A 23,268-nucleotide genomic window follows, 5' to 3' on the forward strand; every position below is an offset into this window, starting at 1 on the left:
CCAGGGAGTAGAGAGTACTTCAAGAAAAGCAGTTAATTATATCAAACAAAAATTTTGTCAAGGAAACTAATAAATTTGAGATACAATTGGTAGCTATTAATTACCTACAGGAGGCGAAATGTTAAGTGCAGCGGGTAGACAAATATAAAAGTGAAAGTGCAGATATTACCTAGCTTTCAGAAAACTCTTACTTCCTTCCTCAGGGAGGGAGAGGGATATCTTTCTTTCTCATTCTGCTCAATCACCTCTGGACCACACTGTTTACATATGCACTATCTCTAACCCATACTCACTCTGATGTCTCTTACATCCTCATCTACTCTTGTCATGAATACAAGTGGATCCCTCTCATCTGAGGGTCTGGGTGGACTGACTCCTGTGATTACCCCTAATGTGGGTAACTTGGGTGCATAGTGCCTCTCTCTTCCCTGAGAGAGGAATTAATCATTTCAAAAGCTAAAATAACGTCATTACTTTTGTGAGTGTCTTGACTGTACTAAACATCTTGTCTTTGAAGGGGCATTAGCCAGAAATTCTGCCTCACATTTATTAAAGAACAAGAAAAGCTGTTCTAGACTACACCAAATGTGAGGTGGTCCTATATTCAACATTCTGTTCATTTTGAGTGCTCCTCACCTCACCTCTATCACCTTAGAGCACACACATCTTTAAAAAAAAAAAAAAAGAACAATGCCTTTAGCAATTAAAAATTTCCAACCAAAAGAAATTTAACGTACATTAATTCTTCTCCTTTTCTACATCTGATATCTATAAGCACACTGACCCTGTATCAGCAACTATTAAAGACACACTACAATTCTATTCAGGTGAAATAAATGCAGTGGCAACAAAGGGAGTAGTAGTAGTGAAGTCAAGTAAAAATACAAACGACTCTTTTACACTCAAAATCAGGGAACAAATTTTACAAGTTTTGAGAGTTCATGAATTGCTGTTGATACTTTCATTTTCAAGAAAGAAAGCTGGCTGTGGCATTCACTTTTATTGTACCATACAAGTTCCAGCTTGCCAGGTTTATTGTGTGTACCATTAAATCTGTTTCTGTTGCTGTTTCAATTAGACTGATACAGCACAAAATTAAATGAAAGGACTTCCAAACAATTATTTTATTATAACATAAAACTGAAAACAAAGCAATGCTTCAAACAATTTCTGCAAGTATTTTGTAACAATTCACATTCCAAAGTATTATTTTTCCAATAGTTTGAATAGTTTAGAAGGAAGAAACTTTGAATAGTTTAGAAGCAAGAAACTCTCTCTCTAAGAGAAAACCTGATGGTAACTGCTAGCAATGACTACTGCTGAAGAGAACAGCTTTAAAATATGAACAATGATCGAAGATGTTCCCCGTTGCATCTATCAACAAACTGAGTGAAATCCCAGGACTTTATAGATACAGACAGCACTTTATAGATACAGATTGAGAATATTTGCCTTAAAAAGATCTGCAGACGTCCAGTACCACATTCTCTCATCTCTGAGCAGAAATTACTTTGTATAGAACTCTCCCAGAAAACGGCACAAAAATTCAATTCAAAGCAGTCTTAATAACTATTAAACACAGCAGAACATGTTTTACACAAAAACTGAGGCAGCAGTCAACCATTTGGGATTCCTAAGAGAGACCCATCCAGCTAAAGAGAAAAGTGCCAACAGTAAGTTTAAGGAATGGTTCAAATAGCTGTAAGCACTATGGGACTTAACATCTGAGGTCATCAGTGCCCTAGACTTAGAACTACTGAAGCCTAACTAACCTAAGGACATCACACACATCCATGCCTGAGGTAGGATTCAAACCTGAGACCGTTGCAGCAGCGTGGTTCTGGAGTGTAAGGAATGGTTAGCATGTACTTGCAGAATGAATTTTTACTTAGCAGTGGAATGTGTGCTGATATCAAACTTCCTGGCAGATTGAAACTGTATGCAGGACTGGCACTCAATTCTAGTGCCTTTGCCTTCTGCAGGCAAGTGCACTACTGAAGGAGCTGTCCAATCACCAAGACCAGATTAGGAAGAAGAGGGAGTGGGGTTGGCTTAGGTGGCTCTAGACCCAGGCCTCAAGGTGGGCAGGGGGCCTCCGCTCTTATGAGTTTCTCAACTGGCTGTCCAATAAGAATCACTCAAGATACAAGGGTAATGATGTAGAATATGAAACAAATTTCTTCATTTGTTACATCCACCATCTTAATAAAATGGCGTAAATCCATTTTTAAAAGACTGAATATAGTACATGATAACTGTGATTCATATTTTCTCATTCAACTGTTTTCCAGTCCAAATCCAGCAAAAATTAAGTCACTGAATAGTTGAACAATAAGATATATTTCTTTCATGTCAAAAAGTTCCATCTATTTATAAACTCTGTACATGTGGAGTTGGGCAATAGGCAGAATAGGCAGATTATTTCAAACACTTTTGTGTACTGTGAGATACACTCACCCCCTCATCCTTTTCCTTCTTAGCTTCTCAAGCAGTAGTATTAAGAAATTTTTATATAAATTTGGAATCGTCTTATTTTCCCATAATTTGTGTGATGTCCCCATTTCTTCTTCTTCCTCATTCTAACAAACAATCTTGTAATCACCAATTTTGCACCTATTCCTGCCATTGTCAAAATTTGTTTGCTGATTAATTTCACTAACCTGCCAGAATCACAAGTTTAGCTATCCCGCAATTGTTTTCCAAAATTCCCGGATTTTTCCCAGTTTTCTCCCGCATCAAAAAATTCCTGGGTTTTTCCCAGATCTCCCGGTTGTCCCGGGTCATATACACCCTGTTTATTCATTGTATTTGTATACTAGGGTAACATGACACTTTTTTTAAATGCAATTGGAAAGTTCCATTACATATAGTATTATCTAATGCATGGCATGGTTGATGATGTAGAAGTAGGTGTGTATCCCCATACTTTTCATATTGTACTGCCACAGAAGTGTTTTAGGCTCACATGAAGTAAGCCGAGAATGACTCATGACCCACCCACATGCTGTGACTATGTCATTTCTCGATAGTATCCTTTCTTCCATAAGTGCTAGTCCTGTGAAGTATGCAGGAGAATTTCTGTGAAGTATGGGAGATAGGAGATTAAGTACTGGCAATGAGCGTACACTTTGTAGTATTGTCAGTTTTTTCATGTTTTCCACCATTCCTTGGTTGTTTCTATATTTTTGGAGATGTGGCTAAATGAAAGGCTGCTTGTTTTGTGCTAAACACCTTTTGCGCGTGCGCGTGCCCATGGTGTGTGTGTGTGTGTGTGTGTGTGTGTGTGTGTGTGTGTGTGTGTGTGTGTGTGTGTGTGAGCACGCGCGCGCACAATTTGTTTGGATTCACTTTGACCTCAGTAAAGCACTTGAGCAGGACATACACAATACATGACTGTTAAAAGCTGTTAACTGGTCATTGAGATGTAACTGCAGAAATTAAAAGGGCAAAAAATGAGACTGATTTTAGTATCTACAGCATGGTTCATACTTACTTGGGGCGAGGCAAAGAGAGACTCAGAAAATACTGAAGAAACCCCTTGACTGGTTTTTCACTCTAATCAGCAGTACTGTTTCTCATTTTCCCCCTGATCTACTCTCTTTAACACTGGAAAAATTAATTCTTGATTGAAAAACTCAAGGTGAGATTGATCTATTAATTTGTGTGCTCTTGACCTATTTGCATTTACAATGATCAAGTAACGTAATTTGGTTTTGAATACAGTGGTATATCACTCACATGATGTGGATTTACTGTAATGCACAAGAAAAGTTAAAGCCTTGGATGAAAAGTACACATTACTATATCTTTAACTGTCACACACACATCATTTTTCACCATATTTATTAATTATCTGTTTAACATTAACAGACATAGTAACTTCATTTAATGACCATGACAGCTATAACTCACCACAGAGATGCCTCTTGAATGTTGTGTGTCATTTTTGTAGCTATGTATGTGTGTGGTGGGCGCCAGCTGACAAGCAAACTGTTCCTGGAAAGGAACATTAAATATTAACACAATTTGTGGCAAATCTGGAGGGATACAGGCTCTGGCTGTGTGGCATTAAATGGCAGCTATGACCAGAAGACAACAGGAGGAGAAACATGAATAATATTTTTTATCAGTTATACTGTAACTGTTGTTTTTTGTTCTGTTTGTCTTTAATGGAATATTAAATCAGAAAAAAATTGAAGAAGGTATTTGACAGTAAAAGTAATTGCAATGACTCTTTCGTAAGAAACTATCATTCTGTAAATCCATGTGGAATTACCACAAATAACTTGCATTTAGTGTTTATCAGCTCAATAACAATAAAATAGTTTCATTTTAAAATGTAAAAAATCATGGTTGTATTAAAAAAGTTATCTGCCTATATACTGCTGACAGATTCCATTTTCCATAATTCTCATAATACAGCTTTCCTCTGCTCTTCAACCTGCTATCTTAAGTTTCTTTTGTACACATTGAATTCTCACTTTTCCAAACAAGTTATGTTAGTTACTCTGGCACATTTTATGACAAATAAAACACACTCACAATTTCCTTTCTGTCTTTTTTGTGTGGATGTTTGGATTGAGACTGCTTCCCCTAGCATGCCAGACAAACTTGACAAAACATTGTTTATTATAACGGTTTTTTGTTTTGTTTTTTTTATTTCAGAAGTACTAAGAATTACCTCCCTGACAGCCCATGATCTGTCTAGTTATAAGCACAATTGAAAACACTCATCCTGGAAAAAAAAAAAAAAAAAAAAAAAAAAAAAAAAAAAAAAAAAAAAACTTTTTACTTAAGGTAATTTTTAAGATCTCACTAACCTCAACTTGTGGCAAGTGTGGCTGCATCACATACTGAGGAACCCAGGATGTGGGCGGTAGCTGGTAACCCTGTACAGTCCCTGGACTATAATGTCGCCCATACTGTCCAAGTGCAGGCAGAATATGTGGTGTTCCGACACCATTTTGCCCTGCTGATGGATCATAGCTGACAGGGGCACCGGGAGGTACTAAGCTACCACAATGCAACCAGGCACCAGCCTGTAACAACAAAATGAATCAGTTTAACATAAACAAATGTATTCAACTCTCTTCCCTTTTTATACAATAATGTTATATGCCACTTTTTTCCTTTCTTTTGTTTTAAGCAAAATTTCTTGTAAAATCTTAATTCCTGTATAAAACTACCAATGAGCAAATTAGCTTTGAATCAATAATTACTTTGTTTAGTCAAACTTACAACATAAAAATATATGGAGATATAAATGACATCCAGTAATTACCTTCAGGAGGTGTAATTCTAAATACTTCTGGTAGACACACACAAAAATGGAAAAATATTATCCAAGTTTTTGGAAATGTAAGTTTCTTCCTTGGGGAGGATAGAATGAATGCTTTGGAAATGTTGTAAAGGAAGGACCACTTGCTGTGAGGATATGAGAAGACAAAGATGAAAGGGAAAGTGTGAGAATGAGTAAGAGGTGGGTAAGCAAGGTACCATGAGATGAAAGACAGAGTGTCTTAAATAAAAATGTATTAAGTGGAGGATAAATGATAAGACAAGATAAAAAAAAAAAAGGTGAGAGGGAACAGGTATGCAGAGGAGGGGGTTAGTTAATGGACATTGAGTTCAGAAGAGCAGTGCAATCATAGGGTGTGTGGAAGTTCCCATCTCTATACTTCAGGGTTACTGGTACTGTATGGGAGGAACCAAATGATACAGGCAATCTAGCAGGCAGAGGTCCCTTGAGTAGTGCCACAGAACATGCTCAGCAACTGGTACTCAGTGTTCCCAAAGCAGACAGTTGATTTGTGTCCAGTTTAGTGGTGGTCACTCCTAGACATAATTTCACATAGTACACATTTTAGTTGACAAAAAACATGTATCGTTTTACATGGTGCTCTGTTTATGACAGTGGTCAGCAACACATTGATCACAATCTACTGGGAGAAGGTGAGTGCCTATATGGTAGATCGCAGGGTAATGGGGAATGGAGGTAGTGTATTTATCACAGTAGCCAAGAAACTCAAATCACCAAGATAGAAACTTAAGCTGCATGTGAGATTGTTTCAGTAAGACTGTGTTGGCAGTTGGCATAAAATTGTAATTAGGTTCTTTCACCACCCACCAGACTCACTTCCTGAGACTTTAAACGTTGTTGTAGAATCTCGGAACATATTCTGAGCCTAAACACAAAGAGGACTATCCCACATAATGACCTCCTCCATGCCAAACAGCAACAGTTCTGAAAACATCAGTCATGTGAAATTCAACCTCAAGGCAATCAGGTAAAAGCAGTATCTTTTTATTTCTGGAAAGCATCAAACTCAGTACCACACCTATGCTTATTACCGTAAGTACGACTGTATGGGATATCAGGCGAAATTTGTGACTGGATTGAGGATTTGTTGGTATGGAGGATGCAGCAAGTTATCTTGGACAAAGAGTCAGCAACACATTTAGAAGAAACTTATGGTGTGTGCTAGGGAAGTGTGTTGAGAGTATCACTGTTCACATTGTATATTAATGACCTTGTGGACCATATTAACAGTAACCTCAGAAATTTTCCATATGATGCAGTTATCTACAATAATATAATTTCTGAAAGAAGCTGCATATGTATTCAGTTAAATGTTAATAATATTTGAAATTTGGTGCAAAGAAGTCAACTTATGTTCAGAAATGCAAAACTGTGCACTTCACAAAGTGAAAAAACATAGTATCCTATGACAAAAGGGTCCACTGAAAGACCTCCTGTATTTGTAGATGTGAGCTGTGGTGGGGATACTGATGTGGAGAGCATATTGATTGATAGTGGCGTACACGCCATTTTCAGTAGATGCAATGACGTGGCTAGTTGAGCATCATACATTTGTTGTGGAGGAGCGTATTTTTAATGGTGTCTCTGTGATGACTACTCTGCAGGCATTTCTTATACACCTCAAATTTGGCTGTAATGATTCTGTTCCTGATACGAAAACTATTCAAGTTTGGGTATCAAACTTTAGAGCATCAGGTTCTGCACTGAAAAGAAAATCCACTAGCTGACCCCAAGCTGTAACAATGCCAGAAAATGTGGCATATGCAAGAATGTCTATCCTGCAATCTCCAAAATGTTCAACATTTAAACATGCAGCTGCCCTAAATGTCCTGACAAGAATGCAATCAGAATCCTGCACAAAGATCTATACATGCACCCGTACAAAACGATGGCTATCCAAGAATTCATAGCTAGAGATTCTGAAAGTCACAGAGCCATGAGCAAGCAAATTCTTCAGAATGTTCCTGCAGATGTCATTTTGATTTTTCTGAAAAGACCCACTTATACTATCAGATACTGTAAATTAACAAAATTTCCTCTACTAGGCAGCAGAAAACTCTGAGGAACTTCACCAAAAACCACTTCACAGTCATCATGTGACAGTTTTGTGCACCATAGCTGAATTTGGTGTATGGCATTTGTATTTAACTTTATTTCTTTTTGTTTTTAGATGGTGTTATGTTAAGAGTTAATTCATATCACTACTTTTAAATGATAGAGACCTGCCTCTGACCTAAGTTAAACCAGTTTGTTAGGGGCCACAAAGATAAAGAATTATGGTTCCAACAAGATGGACCAACAACTTACACTTCTCAGTGTTATCTTGAAATTTTTAGAGAGTTGTTTCATGGATGTCTTCTCTCTTCATGAGGAGATGATACATGACGAGCCCCCAAGGTCACCCAATTTATCTCCTTGTGATTTTTTTTCTTTGCGGACACTTAAAGGCTCAAGTGTACAAACATTGCCACACAACCCTGCAAGTGCTTAAGGAGGTGATCATCCAGGAAGTGGCTGCCAATGAGACTGGGAAAGGCTTCCCAATGTGTCAACAATGGTGGAAGCAATTTAGTGTATAGAATTTTTCAAACCAACTAATGTAAAACAACATAGTATTTGTTGTTCACCAAAAAAAAATTTTTCTCTGTATCTTCCATTGTTTGTTTGTAACTATCTTTTGAAATAAAGGAGGTTTTTCTGTTGGACCCTGTATCAGTCAGTCACATTTGGAATCATTTAACCCTCACAAATACCAGGGTGCAACAGCTTGAAGGGTATGAAACAGAATGAGCACATAGGCTCAGTCATGGGTAAAACAGGTGCACAGACTTCAGTTTATTGTTAGAACAATGGGGAAATGCAGTCAACTGAGACAGGAGACTGCTTAAAACTTGTGTGACCCATCCTAGAATATTGTTCTTGTGTATAGGTCCTGTACCAACTAGGACTAACAGGGGATATTGGACATAGATAGAGAAGGGCAGCATGAATGGACAAAGGTTTGTTTGATCCATGGGACAGCATCAGAGAGATGCTGAAGAAACTGAATTGGCAGACTCTTGTGAGAAACGAGAAAGCCCAGTTACAAAGTTTCATGAATTAGCTTCAAATGACGAATGTAGGAATGCACTACATCCCCCACATATTACTACTATATGGTTCATTGTGAGAAGATTAGATTAATTACAGCATCCACAGAGGCATTTAAACAATCACTCTTCCTGTGCTCCATATGTGAATGAAACAGGAAAATACCCAATGGCTATTACAATGGGACATGCCCTTTGCCATGCACTTCATAATGATTTGCAGAGTACAGATGTGAAGTACTGAGAATGAATAAGAAAAAGTGTTGAATAAAAATAACAACTGTATTATGTAGCACTGAAAATACGTGCTCGTTTGACACAAGTTTGTTTTAAGCATGCAGAACTGATACCAACATCTATCTTGACCCTCTAAAACCATGCTAATCATACTTAATCACATTCCTTGTATTAGTTCAAGAGGGTTGGTTGGTTGATTTGGAGAGAGGGGGAGGGGGGGGGGGGGGTGTACCAAACAGTGAGGACATCAGTCCCATGATATAACATGACTGCATGACTGAAATCAAGGGACACGGGATTAGCAGAGCGGTCTGCAGCACTACAGTCATGGACTGCGCGGCTGGTCCTGGCGGAGATTCGTGTCTCCCTCGGGCATGGATGTGTGTGTTCGTCCTTCGGACAATTTAAGTTAAGTAGTGTGTAAGCTTAGGGACTCATGACCTTAGCAGTTAAGTCCCAAAAAAATTTCACACACATATTTGAAATCAAGGGAGGAATACCATAAACAGCACAGTCCAATCAAGGCAAAGGGATGACATGCAAACAAACAGGGAAAAAGGGATGTCAAGGCATTGAGAAAAGAAAAAAACAGGTGGAAGATGGGCGGAAACAGGGAGAGTATGGATTCCCCGACAACACTATACACAGTGGGGCACCAGTAATGTCACTGACCCATCCTGACACCCCCACCATACCATACCATACCATATCATACTACCACCACAGCACAATGTGGACAGCACCAGAGGAAGAAGACACAAGAAAAAGGGAAACAAAAAGTACAACAGACCAAGCAAAGAGCAGAGAAAAGGCAGGGAGAATCTGGTTGCTGTAGACCCTTCCAACTCTGAAGACACAAACAGAAGAAAATAACATACTTTGTGATAATGAATGTCATGCAAAAAATGCCTCCAATTTGGTTTTCAGATTTCAAAAAGATTTCAGTGGTAACCCAGTTTGTATCTTTCGCTTGGGTTACCCTTGAGCTACTGACTATATCTTCTTCGACTGACAATGTTTTTGACACAGCTAGGACAGCTGTTGAACTGGACATAATATTTAAGAAATTACTGCATCTTAAAAGTGTTGCAGAACACAAAAACTGTTGGCCACTAATGCCTCAAGGAGAAAGATCCTATATTAGTTAACATTGCACTTAGGATGGAGGGCTTATTTGTGTCTAATTATTATTATTATTATTATTATTATTATTATTATTATTATTATTATTATTTTCAGATATGAATTTAATTAAAAGTAAGCACAAAACAAGGTGAACTAATAAGCACCTCCTGTATTTGACAAAGTTTACTAACTTAAATGCCAAATATCAAGGACATTGTAAACGTAGCATATACTCAAGTTTCACATCAAATGTAAGATAATTCTTGTGTTATCAATACAAGATCACATTTGTAAAATGTTATGTAATAAAATAATTATTTTTATCCAAACAGTCAAGATGTGAAACTTTCATTGTTAAACAATTGTTTCACAGTATTGCAAAATTAAAAATGCAGCAATTATTGTAGTTTTAAAAGAAGTAGATCACTCTGGTATGTTAATACAGAATAGTACATCATGATGGCATGATGGTTTCTACCTCTGGCCTACGAAGTAAAATTTACCAGTGGTGGAGATGGAGTAAATGGTAAGGAGTGGGTGCTGCAGAGAGACTTTCTGAAAATTATTTTCCATGGACACTGCAATGGTTTGCTTGAACATCTCATTTTCTTTTTTGATAAGGGGAAGACTCATACAATATATGAACCTGAAATACTGATGACTGAGCTGGAAGCTGTGCAAGGAAAATATCTCTGTCAAATATATTTTTCTTTAGTGTGTCTTTCTTCTCTTGTTATTTCATTATCTGTTCTCTCCCTATCCTCCACGTGTATGGGTGTATGTAAATGTATATGTCAGTTATAATATTATTACTCATACCATCATCATCATCATCATCAAATAGACATATCACATTACACTTTTCATTTTTTTTTCTAACATTAATGCTGTATATGTATTTTTAACAGCCCATCATCCTTTGGAAGTGTCATTGAATTTTGCTTAATGATCAAAATTAGCCAGCTTGGACGTGATATGTTTAGTCACCATTAGGGCTAGCTTGTTGAGATGAAAACTGACTGTTGTTGCCTGCTCAGTATATTACATATGAAGTCCATTTCACCAGAGCGAACAAGACTGGTGTTCCGAGATACTTAAAACTGTCAGTTGCAGGATAAATAACCAAGCCAGCTACTTCTAAGTCATAATATTTTATGTTGTCAAAATTGGTCTTAACTGTCAGTATGAAGAATGTCATAAAAAAGGCATTACAGTGCATACGGTAGGTTTTAGAGTGGGAACAATTACAAGGATAGGAATAGTGGACTGACAAATTACATGGTGTGACAAGGGCATTATAGAGTTTGTGAGGACAACAGGAGGTTACAGTAATTGGTGTGAAAAGGATGTCAGTGAGATGATTTTTATTTTATGGCTTGATAAATTAACATATTGAGACACTCAAGGACCTCGCAGCAATGTGTGACAAGAAAGGTGCTTTTCGAGTTTTTTTGGAAGTGTAATCTCTATTTGTTGGAGGTTGAGAACAGGGATCTGTCTGGGACATTTGTTGGCAGGCAAGATATGTGGGGTAATTGTGGCAGAGAATGTGGGAAAAGTTTCTGGAACAGGTGTTGAGGGATTCAGTAACATAGCAGATGTGTTTATCACATATGCCTATGTTGTGTGAATCAAAAGGAAAATTTCATTCTTCAAAAGAAATGGAAAGAAATCCTTCAGAAATATACACATCATGGTGGAAAAATCTCACTTTTAGTAACTCTTTCAAATGATGACAAATTATGGTATTAAATACAACTAAATGCTGAAACATGAAGTAAGAAAACAATCACAGGCAATGAAGTACAAACTGACATTCAACTACTCTGATTAAAGAAGCCAACAAAAACTATTTTTGATTATATTTTTTATACTGTAGCTTAATCTCAGGATTTTTGCCCATAGGATCCATATCTGATTTCAGTCCACCCCCCCCCCCCCCCCCCACCGCCCAAAAAAAGAAAAAAATGCAGCACAGTTTTGTCACAATATAACAAACTAGAAAATTAATGTAACTCGAATGGAAAGACATTTAATTTTTCAACAAGGATGAAGGTTTTAATGAAGAATGAAGATGCAGATAACATTTTATTACACGAGAATTGTGTGAGCATTGGCTTCTACTCTCTCTCTCTCTCTCTCTCTCTCTCTCTCTCTCTCTCCCTCCCTCCCTCCCTCCCTCCCTCCCTCCCTCCCCCCCCCCCCCCCCACACACACACACACACACACACACACACCTCCCACCCCCCACCCCCTTCCCTCCCTCCCTCCCTCCCTCCCTCCCTCCCTCCCTCCCCCCCCACACACACACACACAACACACACACACACACACAACACACACACCTCCCACCCCCCACCCCCCGCCCCCTTCCTTAAAGCATTTTAATATAGCCTTTTCTCCAGTGAAATGCCTGTTACTAAAGTTATCAACAGTAGTCTCCCATGATACTATTATTCTAACACTCATGACATCATCTTTCTACCAATCTGATATATTGTTTCTCAATAACAGCATCGAAATTTGTAAGGGAAAAAATCAAGGTAACTGTTGAAGAGTACAGCGGCTGATGTATGTTTTTGTTGAAGACTCCAGTAGTTATGATTTCATATGGACTGAACAGCAGATGCATTTACAATGACATTTCTTCTGGTGGTTTATTGTTAAGAGACTAATAGTTTGGAGAAGAATAATTGTAAAGTGACTGATTAAAACTGAATAGACAACTAAAATAATGACTGATTCCGATTCAGCATAGAAAATAGTATTTGGACTGTTCAAACACTGCTCAGTGAAATTTAAGTTTGGTTCCGTAATACACAAGAAACTTTCGATATTCTGCATTTGACAAACTATTCCAGTATAATTCACAGTTGGTTGTTGTGCCGTAATTGTTGTCAGACTTTTGTTTGAACTGAGCTGCAGAAATACACTGAACATCCTGAATTTAACATATACAATAATAACTACAGCAGCAGTCCATACGTAGTAATAAGATTCGTTTAAGCAGAGCAATAGTAAATCTGACATAGATTTTATTTTCCAAGTGAAAGGTTCTCAGTTCTTACTGTGTGATGTGCAACTAAGTCTTACACCTTAATAAAGTGTCATGCCCCAATAAATGAGAACAATAAAAGGAATCCAGAAAAAGTTGAAAGCTGGAAGCTGGAACATGAACTATGAAAGGTTCCACTGAATAATGTTAAATTTTATTAGGAGTTTGAGTGCACAGACTTGAAAAGAATGAATGTTCAGGAAAACTGTTGAAAAATATCCAGCCCATGAAAGAAACTATGCAAAGGCTTCACCTTCAAATTAATATCCACAAACTTTAGGAAACTGACGAGGAAACACAAAACTTACAAATCCCCTAACACAGACCTAGAACAATTTCAGGCTGACTGTGTAGCTATATCCTTTAACAATCAAAGTAATCATGAACATAAAAGGCAGAAAGGTTTCAAATATAAGATCACTATTTAACCACAATAAAAATGAAATTTATTCCACAAACAAGCATTCTAAGACAAGTGCAAAGGATCCAGAAAATTAATACTGATACTTTAAAAGTCAAGAAACAAGGATTTCAGAAATGGCTAAATAGAGACTTAAAAGACTGGGAGGTGATAAAGCAAAGATAGTCAAAGTAGCCCAGCAATAGTGCTTTTTTCTTGGGTGGGTGGGTGGGGGGGGGGGGGGGGGGGAGGTTGGGCGCAAAACATGTACGGTCAAAAGTACCCAGTAATGAACCATAGAATGCTGGGACTGTGACGGTAAAAAACCGTTGTGAGGTCCAATACAAAAAGGAAGAAAAAAAAAATCTAAAACATCAAGACCCAGCACTAGTCAAAAGACATAAAAAGTATATATGGTGGAATGAACATTGCAAAGAAGCATTACTGCTTAGAAACAGTCCTGGCAGAAATAGTACGCTACCAGTATATGTGTAATTATCAATTCCTTGTCAATTCATAATATAGTTTACATTGTGCCTATCATGTCATCTCGCTTAATAACTGGTATCATCACATGTAGAAGCAATGTAGTACATCAACTTACATTATTATGCATTTTTATTATGTCAACAATGTAGTCAAAATAACTACTGTATTGTAAACTAACTAGATTTACCATTGTCGTATATCACATGTAAAAACAATGTACAAAACTGACTCTTGGGCCAATAAATATGTTGTAAGACTTTATCAACTTTAAACAACATGGTGTCAAACATTGAAAACAATAAGGGCAGTCAAAAGTAAGTCTGAAAGCAACCAGCTATCACTAACAGAGACAGACTTCCAAAAAAACAATACCAGGAACTTCTATACAAATTTCAAGAAAAGCCTTCAAATTTACTAATGGCCTAACGTGTTCTCCAGAAATGTACATGGAAAATTAGCGCTAAACAACCAAGAACACTATGAAATATCAGGAACCTTTTTCAAGAAGTTAGATTGTGAGAAACAACTGTCAAAATTTCTGAAACATAATTCGGGATGCACTTACACAACCTCTGAAATCCCTACCATGGCTGAAATCCAAAATAGCATTGACGATTTGAAGACCGATAAAGGACAAGGGGGAAGATTCAAAAATTGCTGAAATTAGGAAAACCACAGGTGATGGAACAGTCAAGAAGCTACATGGAGTCTCTCAAAAAGTGAGAGATAAAACTGCCCCCAGCAATTGTAGAAGAATTCCTCTCCTTCCTGAGACATACAAAAGTCTTTCAAAAGCATTGCAAAAGAGGCTGGAAACCCAGCCAGATCAGCAATTAGGAGAATATAAAGGAGGGTTTAAAAAAAGACAATCCTGTATGAATCAAATTTTCAATCTAAAATTTATAATGAGGAATTGAAGAATGAGAGCATATATATAACATTTATAGAATTCAAAAGCATATGATTCAATTGACAGGGAAACATTATTCAACACCTTAAAAAAGAGTCTGGAACTGACAACAAACCAGTGACAATCATAGAAGACACACTAACAAATACAAAATTAAACTTTTAGGTGGAACCTCCAAGCCTTTTTAGATCAAAAGTGGCGTAAGTGAAGGAAATGGGTTGTCCCAATGCTGTTCAGATGTGTACTAGAAAAGGCAATAAGGGAATGGAGGAAAATAACAAGAAAGAAAGAATTTAAAAAATTGCAGCTGGGAGAGAAGGGGATAATCTCAGAACTGACTGATTGGCTTTTGCAGGCATTTAAACTTCTTGCACGAGAGAACATCAAAAGTGGACCTATGCATATCATTTGAAAAAAGAGATTATACAAGTAGGTGCTGGGATCTGATTAGGGAAGAATAAAAAAGGCTACAAAATTTACATATCTAGGTGAAATAATACAACCAAATGCTTTGGACAAATAAGCTATCTTAGCAAGGGCAAGGAAAATGGAAATGGCTTTTCAATTAACAAAAAATTTGTCTAATGAAAAATCTTTATCAAAAATCACAACAACACTGTCATTACACCAGAACGTCTTTATGCTCAAGAATGCTGTTTGTTAAGTGCCCCAAGACAATAAAAGAAGGAAAGGAAAGGAAAATAATAACAAAAATCATGGGACCAAAATATGACAATGGAAAATGGAAATTAAGGAGTTTATGAAAGACTAGAACAAATATTAGACACAGCGAGGAAGACGAAAAGTTGTTTCCTATCAACACCTAAAAAGGCTGAACAAACAAACAACAATAAAAAGAATTAATTTTTTGAAAGACACCAAAAAACATCCATGATGGGGATCAAAGAAGTTAAGGCATAATGTGGACAGAAGAAAGAACAACATAGAAAGAAAGAAGACACAGCTGATCCTATAATTTTCCTGTGGCCAAACTTTGCTGAATTCTCAAGGATTTCTGTTTAATGAAGACAATCCAGCTCAGTAATTCTCATATGATCTCCAGATTATTGTTAGCACAAATATATTATTATTTATGTTCTCAGCACGGCAGATCAACAAAAATCAAATAATGTTTCAAGATTACATGTTCATAATGATCATTTAAATATAGCACCATGTACCACATTTTAAATTCTCATACAGTTAGTGACTTTTGATAATTACATTATTAAACAAGGTCTTTTGGGCCTATTCAAGAGATAAAGTTTGAGTGCATTTGTTTCATTCAACCTGGTGTGTTTTAATGAAGTGTTAGACAAGTGACTTTTTAATTTCATTTTCATGAATGCCTGAACATAATTGTAGCTTGCTGTTTTCTGTGTATTATAATTAACTTTTGTATAATATAATTAGAATGGTTATAACTCTGGAGATTTGTGACCTAGACATTATATAGTGACTATTACTCAGCATAAGGTTCTCTCTATAAATATCTACCAGATACTGGGAAACAGGGATTGGGGCAGGTTGTATTCTAAAGTTCCACTTCAAGTATAACTTCCTTAACTTTATCAGCTTATTAACAACAGAATCATAATGTGCATCCTTCTTCTTTCCTAAGAACTTAGTGACAACTTCTTTAATTAATAATAAAGCCTCCCTCCTACCCACAGTCATTTTTGCTTCAATGGTGAAACTGAAAATTATTTCCAAATATCAGGTCTGATAAACACTTTTCTTTCAGTTTCATTTCTGTTAGACAAAGAAACTTTTTGCAAAAATACTTTTAAACATTATCCATCTTTGGTTATTTGCCACATGCAGTCCACAATCAAAGAAGAGCTGAAAAAACTGTCATAGTAGTTATGATATATATTGAGCAGCAAAATCACTGACAGTGAAATTTAAAGTTTGTGTTACTGTTAAGTGACTTTATATGAAATGTGTATCATGTGTGGGCAGTAAATTGTCAGTTATAATTCTATTTGAGGTACAGACACTGTATTATTTGTGTTTTCTCTAGACTAAGAGCAAATGAATGGTATACAGAAGTTCCTTAGCAACTGAGTGTTACATGGTGTAATTTCACATGACTTTGGTGACCAAGTTAGCAGATAACATACTGAAATTACAACACTGCATACAGGAAAACATGAATCATGAGCTGCAAGGTATTAACTACGTTGTGCAGAACTATGTGTGTCAAATGCTCCCAAAGTGTACACCTTCCATTCCCATCAGGTATTGGAAATATTTTTTTCTAGCCAAAGGTCAGATACTTTTTATATAGGCCCAACCACATTACCGCTTGCATGTCCCCAATTTGTCCATGCCTGCCTGGCTGCCCACCTGCAGCACACAATCTGGAACAGCCTCACATTGGAGCCTGCAGTGTGCTTATCTTTAACTTTCTCCCATGGGTCAAACAAACCTGTGACCACTCATGCTGCCTTTCTTTGTATACATTCAGTATCCCTTGTTAGTAATCTTGGGTAAAGATCCTCCACATTTCATCTACATTGCAGGATGGATCACAAGAGTGGCTTTGTAAGCAGTCTCCTTTGTAGATTGACTTCATTTTCCTAGTATTCTAACAATGAAGCATGGTCTGCCACATGCTTTACCTATGACCGGGTCTATGTGAATGATTTCATATCCCTACAAATTGTTACACCCTGGTGTTTTTATAAGTTGACTACTTCCTACATTGGCTCACTGATGTAGTCTAAGGATAACACTTTCTTCTACTGTGTGAAGTGCAAAATTAAAGTAAGTTAACAATGTTTGCAGCATCTTGGAATCTTCATCAAAATCTGACAGGATACTCTGAAGTTTTCCCCAAAAGTAGTTCATTACCGATAAATGATTCGTCAAAAGTCTTAGTTTGTACTAATATTGTATGCAAGATTATTAATACACAACACATGAACAGCAAGGATCCGAACACACTTCCCTGGAGCATATGTGAAGTTACTTCTACATTTCTCAATGACTCTTCATCCAAGATAACATGCTGCGATCTGTCTATCAAGAAGTCTGCATCAAGCCATGAATTTTGCTTGTGACCTCCATACAATCATACTCTTGATAGTAAGTGTATGCGTGGCAATTTTTGGAAGTTAAGAAATACTGCATCTACCTGCCAGCTTTCATGACATACTGAATTGCAGATAGGCACAATGGAAAGTCTGTTACATATTGAGCTTTTGCCCAAAACCTTCTTCAGGAAGGAAAACACACACACACACACACACACACACACACACACACACACACGCGTTCACACAATCAAGTGTACCTCACATACACATAACCACAACCTCTGGCCAGAATGTAACTGTGTCCATTGAATGGAAGCAGCAATGGGAGTGAGCTGTGGAAGGGGCACTTATAGAAAGGTATGGGTGGAAGAGGGTGGGGAGGGGGCATAGGGGGAGGGAAGTCAGCATTACCTGGTGGAGTGGGCAAGGACTAGATAGTGGCAGGACAAGGTTCCCAGTGCACTGCTGCGAGGTGGAAAAGGAGATAATCAGATAAGCGGAAAACACTGGTGGTTGCATTGGAAGAGCGCAGCACAGAATGTGCGTGAGGAAACGTGGGCTGGGAGCAGGTAATAGGACAGAGGGGGCAGGAACTGTTGGGTGGAGTGTGTGGGGAGAGTACATTGTCGTAGGTTGAGGCTGGGATGATTTGGGGTGTGGAGAATGTGTTGTAAGGATAACACCCACCTAAACAGTTCAGAAAAATTGGTGGTGGAGAGGAGGATCCAGAGGGCCTGGCTTGTGAAGGCAGCCATTGAAATCAAGCATGTTATTTGCAGCTGCATGTTGTGCCACAGGGTGGTCCATTTTGTTCCTGGACATGGTTTGGTGGTATCCAGTCTTCCTGGAAGACAGCTGGTTGGCCATCATATTGACATAAAAACCTGTGCAATGATTGCAGCAAAGTTGGTATTTGACATGGCTGCTTTTGCAAGTGGCTCAGTCTCTAATGGGATATGATAAGCCTATGACAGGTCTCGAACAGGAGGTGCTGGATGGCTGGACGGAGTGACAAAGGGACGGACATTGTGGAGGTCGAGTGGCACAGCCATGGGTACCCACATGGCACCCTCCTATGCCAATCTGTTTACGGAACATCTAGGGGAAATCTTCCTAGCTTTCCAAAACCCCAAACTCCTGGTCTGCTTCAGCTTCACTGATGATATCTCCATGACATGGACTCAGGACCACAACTGCGTAACATCATTCTTTCACAAACTCAACACATCTCTTGTCCATTTCACCTGGTCCTCCTCAACCCAACAAGCATGCTGCATTCCTGGATGTTGACCACCTTTTTGATGGCTGCATCCACAACCTGTACACACAAAACTCCACAACTGAACCTGGCAGCTGCCATCTCTTCCACTCCAAACATTCCTCCCATACAGCCTGGCCACCTAGGGATAGCATATCTGCAATGATAAGAGCTCCCTTGCCCAATATGCTGAAGATCACACAAAGGCCTTCACAGACACTTGCCCAGACCCAGTCAACAAACAGATTACTCATACCATATTTCGACATACCTCCAATCCTCCCACCACCCCCAAGAACCAGCTACAGACTAGAACCCCTTTCCTCACCCAATACCACGCTGGACTGGAGAAACTGAACCACATCCTTCATCAGGGCTTTGGTTATCTATTAAACATGACCTAAAATGAGCAACATCCTGCCCAACATCCTCCCCACTCCTCCTAAATTGATACTCCATCACTCAATCTCAACAACACCCTAGTCCATTCCTATGCAATTCCCAATCCCAACCTCTTGCCATAGGAATCATATCTCTGTGGAAGACCCAGGCCCGAGACCTATCAGATCCACTCACATAGCACTTTCTATTCCAGTACTGTCACAGGCTTACACGAAAAAAATCAGAGGCCATGTCATGTACCAGTTCTGCTGCAATCATTACCTTTTATATTTGTGTTAGCACCAACCAGCTGTCCACCACGAAGAATGGCCACCGTCTATCTGGGGCCAAGAGCAAAGTGGACCACCCTGTGGCACAACATGCAGCTGAACATAACATGCACAATTTCGATGGCTATTTCACAACCTGGATCATCTGGATCCTCACCTCCACTACCCTCTTTTCTGAACCTCACAAATGATCCTTACAACACATTCTCCGCCCCTGTAACTGTCCCGGCATCAACCTATGATAACCTACTGTCCCCACACCCTCCACCCCACAGTTTCCATCCCCCCTGTCCTTTCACCTCCTTCCAATTCAAATTCATTATATGCCGCTTTCTTCCAACACACCACCAGTCTTGTCCCCTTCTCTGCTCCTGTCCTTTTCTGCTCTGCTCCGCTCCCCCTCCCCACATCTCCCTCCACCGCAGTCTCCCAACACTGCACTTGGAAACCTTGTCCTGCCATTATCTAGTCCTGGCACACTCCGGCAGCAGTGCTGACTTCTCCCCTCCCCCCCCCCCCCCCCCCCCCAATTGCTGAAGTGTTGAGTTACCCCAAAATACAGACATCAGAGAGTGAAAATATTCAAAGTATGTTAGCTTGCTAATTTCTGTATCCTCAAAATCAGCAATTTTTCTGATTTCAAAAGTTGCTGAACCTACTTGCTTTAGGAGATACAAAATATGAATTTTCCAATTAAGATTGTCATCTATGTGTACACCAAAAACTTAGAATGCTCAACCATGGCTAATGACTTCTGTTGATGTGTTATATTTATTGAAGGATCTGTACTGCTTGCAGTAGAAAATTGGATGTACTGTGTTTTTTCGAAGTTCAGGGGAAGGCCATTCACAGAAAACCAATCAATAACGTTTCCACAGACATTATTTGTATCATTTACTACTGAAGTTTCTTTTACTGGATTAATAATTATGCTTGTATCATCAGCAAACAGTGTCAGTTTAGTTTCTTGTTTCAGATAAGAAGAAAGGTCATTCACATATATCAAGAACATAAGGGGCTGTATGATTGAACCCTATGGAACACTTAACGTAATTTCACCCCAGTTCGATGATGTGCTGTTCCATTTATGCTGTAGAATTATAATTCCTGAACATTATATCATGGTTCACACAATCAAATGCTTTGGATAAGTCACAGAAAATTCCTATTGGTGACATTTTACTATTTAAATACTCTATTATGTGGGCAGTGAAATTATATATTGCTGTTTCTGGAGAACAGCATTTATTAAATCCAAACTGTAATTTACTAGGTATCCCATTACTTTCTCGGTGATTCTTGAAAATGCTGTAAGGAAGGATGCTAGCTGGTAACTATTGACATCTGCCGTGTCTCCTTTTTTGTAGAGAAGCTTGACAATAGCGTATTTTAACCTGTCTGGGAAAATACCTTGAGTTAGTGATGCATTACAGATGTGACTCAAAACATCACTTTTAACTGCTCCACACTGTTTCAACACAGATGTCATCTACTCCAACATAACATTTAGTTTTCTAAGATTTAATGATTTTCCTTATATCACACAAGATTGTTACACGAAAAGTAATCTGACAAGGATTCTCAAAACTGACCCTTCCATGTACTACCTGGTTTTTTCATCTTCACTTAAGAAATGGTTGTTAAATAGATTAGCTACTTTCTTCCTTTTGGTTAAGATGGTCTCCTTCACTTCAATAGTAATACTACCTGTAACTCTTCAGGCTTTCCTGGTGAGATCTTGACATGTGGAATGATCGGGTCTACTGCCGGATGTTTGTGTCACACTGGCACAATATTTCAGCCACGTAACTCATTGCCCTCTTCAGGTGCTACCTGAGACTGCCGTATTAGTGGATCTTGTCCAGTATTTATGCCCAGAGGGCATTGCATGCTCTCTTTGCCAGTTGTGCATGTCAGGATGTGGCTGAAGTGGAAGTGGGATCTAATAAAGAACAAGTGTTAATTTTTCAACTCCGATCAGCAAACTGTCTCCCGTTTATTGAGAAAACATTTACTGATTGACCTAGCCGGAGTACATTACGTGCACGGAGGTAACCGGCCAATGCGTCTGATCTCGTCGGGGGCCTGTCAGTAAAAGAGAGTACCCAGTGCCCCCTGGGCATAAATACTAGACAAGATCCTCCAATACAGCAGTCTCAGGTAGCACCTGAAGAAGGCAACGAGTTACATGGCCAAAATATTGTGCCAGAACGACACAAACATCCGGCAGTAAACCCGATTATTCCACATGTCAGTAACACTACCTACTCCAGTGGTTACTTTTCTGTCTCTCTTCTAACATTCCATATTGATTTGATTTTATTGCCCAAGTTGTTAATTTCATCTTTAATATACATATTTTTTTATTTTGAGACAACTTTTCTCAGTTTGTTAGAATAATTTTTATAGTTAAAAATTACTTCTGGGTCCTTACTAATCCTTGCTGTCACATACAATTTTCTTTTTCTTTCTGGACACTCTTTAGTACCTGTAGTAATCCATCATTTCTTTCAAAACTGGTGTTACATTTAGTAATTTTTCAGAGCAACAATGTTCAAAAAGGAATATATATTTATAACTAGCATTTTGCTCATTATATACATCTACTCAATTAACATTTCTTAAAATTTCTCTGATGTGCTCTATGGATACCGGGTTGACCAGCATTACACTTTTACTTAATGGTTTCTGAACCATACCTCTTGCTAGGTTTGGTAAGTTAATCTATTATGCATCATGGACAAATAATCCATTTATCATGGGGAAAGCATGTGTTAGTTTTACATCCTCTTCCTGTACAAATGCATTATCTATTAGAGTGCTACTGTCTTGAGCTATACGTGTAGGGAAGTTGATTAAGGATTCTAAGTTATATGTCATTAATAACACTTCTAGTTCACTTTTCCAATCAGAATTGCTTAGAAAGTTTATACTGAAATCACCACAGATTAATAACTACTACTTTTTTGTCTGACAGATAGCATAATAGGGAGACAAACTTTATGAATAGCTTCCAATCTCCTAAGGGGGACCTGTATACTTTTGCTAATATCAACACTACATTATCTAGCTGTAGTCCACATGCACAAACTTCAAAATGCTGATCAACATAAAATTTGCTTACTTCTACTGTTTTGTACTTTTTAAGGTGATGGTATTTACGTATTCCTTGGTTTTTGTGATATATTGATCTTTGCTTGATCTGTTCTTGTTATTACTATGTTGCTGTTTATTAACTTTTATTTCAACATTTTCATGGTGGCTGCTACTGTTTGGTGGTTCTTACTGTGTGTTTGCTATGTTTGTTTTAGTATGGCTTTCATTTCTTTTTTATTAATTCTCTTGTCAGTCCTATGTTTATTTCACAACCTCACTGCTGACTATTTGTGCACAATTCCATATTACTGGCAGTCCCTTTTGAGAGGCCTGGGGCGGATGACTTAAACAACGGCAGGATCGAGGTGAGGTGCTGGGTTGTTGTCAGGATGATGACTAATGCTTGCTCAGACACACATCATCACTACCCACACATTTCGTTGAAGAACAGAGTACAACATTAGTAGTCATGCGCTGTAGTGCTAATGCTACCCTGGGTGTGTGCCGAAGACAGTGAGTGCAGTGGCATTGACACAACAGGCGGTCAGCGGCCTGTAATAATGCCAGCAGCTTGGCA

General features: G+C 38.3%; 1 protein-coding gene across 2 annotated transcripts in view; it reads right to left on the reverse strand.

Annotated features, from left to right (window-relative positions):
- Window positions 1-23,268, reverse strand: part of LOC126356167 (protein alan shepard) — a 394,981-nt gene that overhangs the window by 45,241 nt on the left and 326,472 nt on the right. For both annotated transcript variants that reach the window (XM_050006925.1, XM_050006924.1), the window contains exons 8-9: window positions 4,821-5,039; window positions 3,913-3,996 (exon numbers count right to left, since the gene is read on the reverse strand). In XM_050006925.1, the coding sequence (XP_049862882.1) occupies window positions 3,913-3,996; window positions 4,821-5,039 (303 nt within the window). The remainder of the gene's footprint in view (window positions 1-3,912; window positions 3,997-4,820; window positions 5,040-23,268) is intronic.

The sequence above is a fragment of the Schistocerca gregaria genome, chromosome 3 (genome assembly GCF_023897955.1).
Source record: "Schistocerca gregaria isolate iqSchGreg1 chromosome 3, iqSchGreg1.2, whole genome shotgun sequence".
In the NCBI taxonomy this organism is placed as follows: Eukaryota; Metazoa; Arthropoda; class Insecta; order Orthoptera; family Acrididae; genus Schistocerca; species Schistocerca gregaria.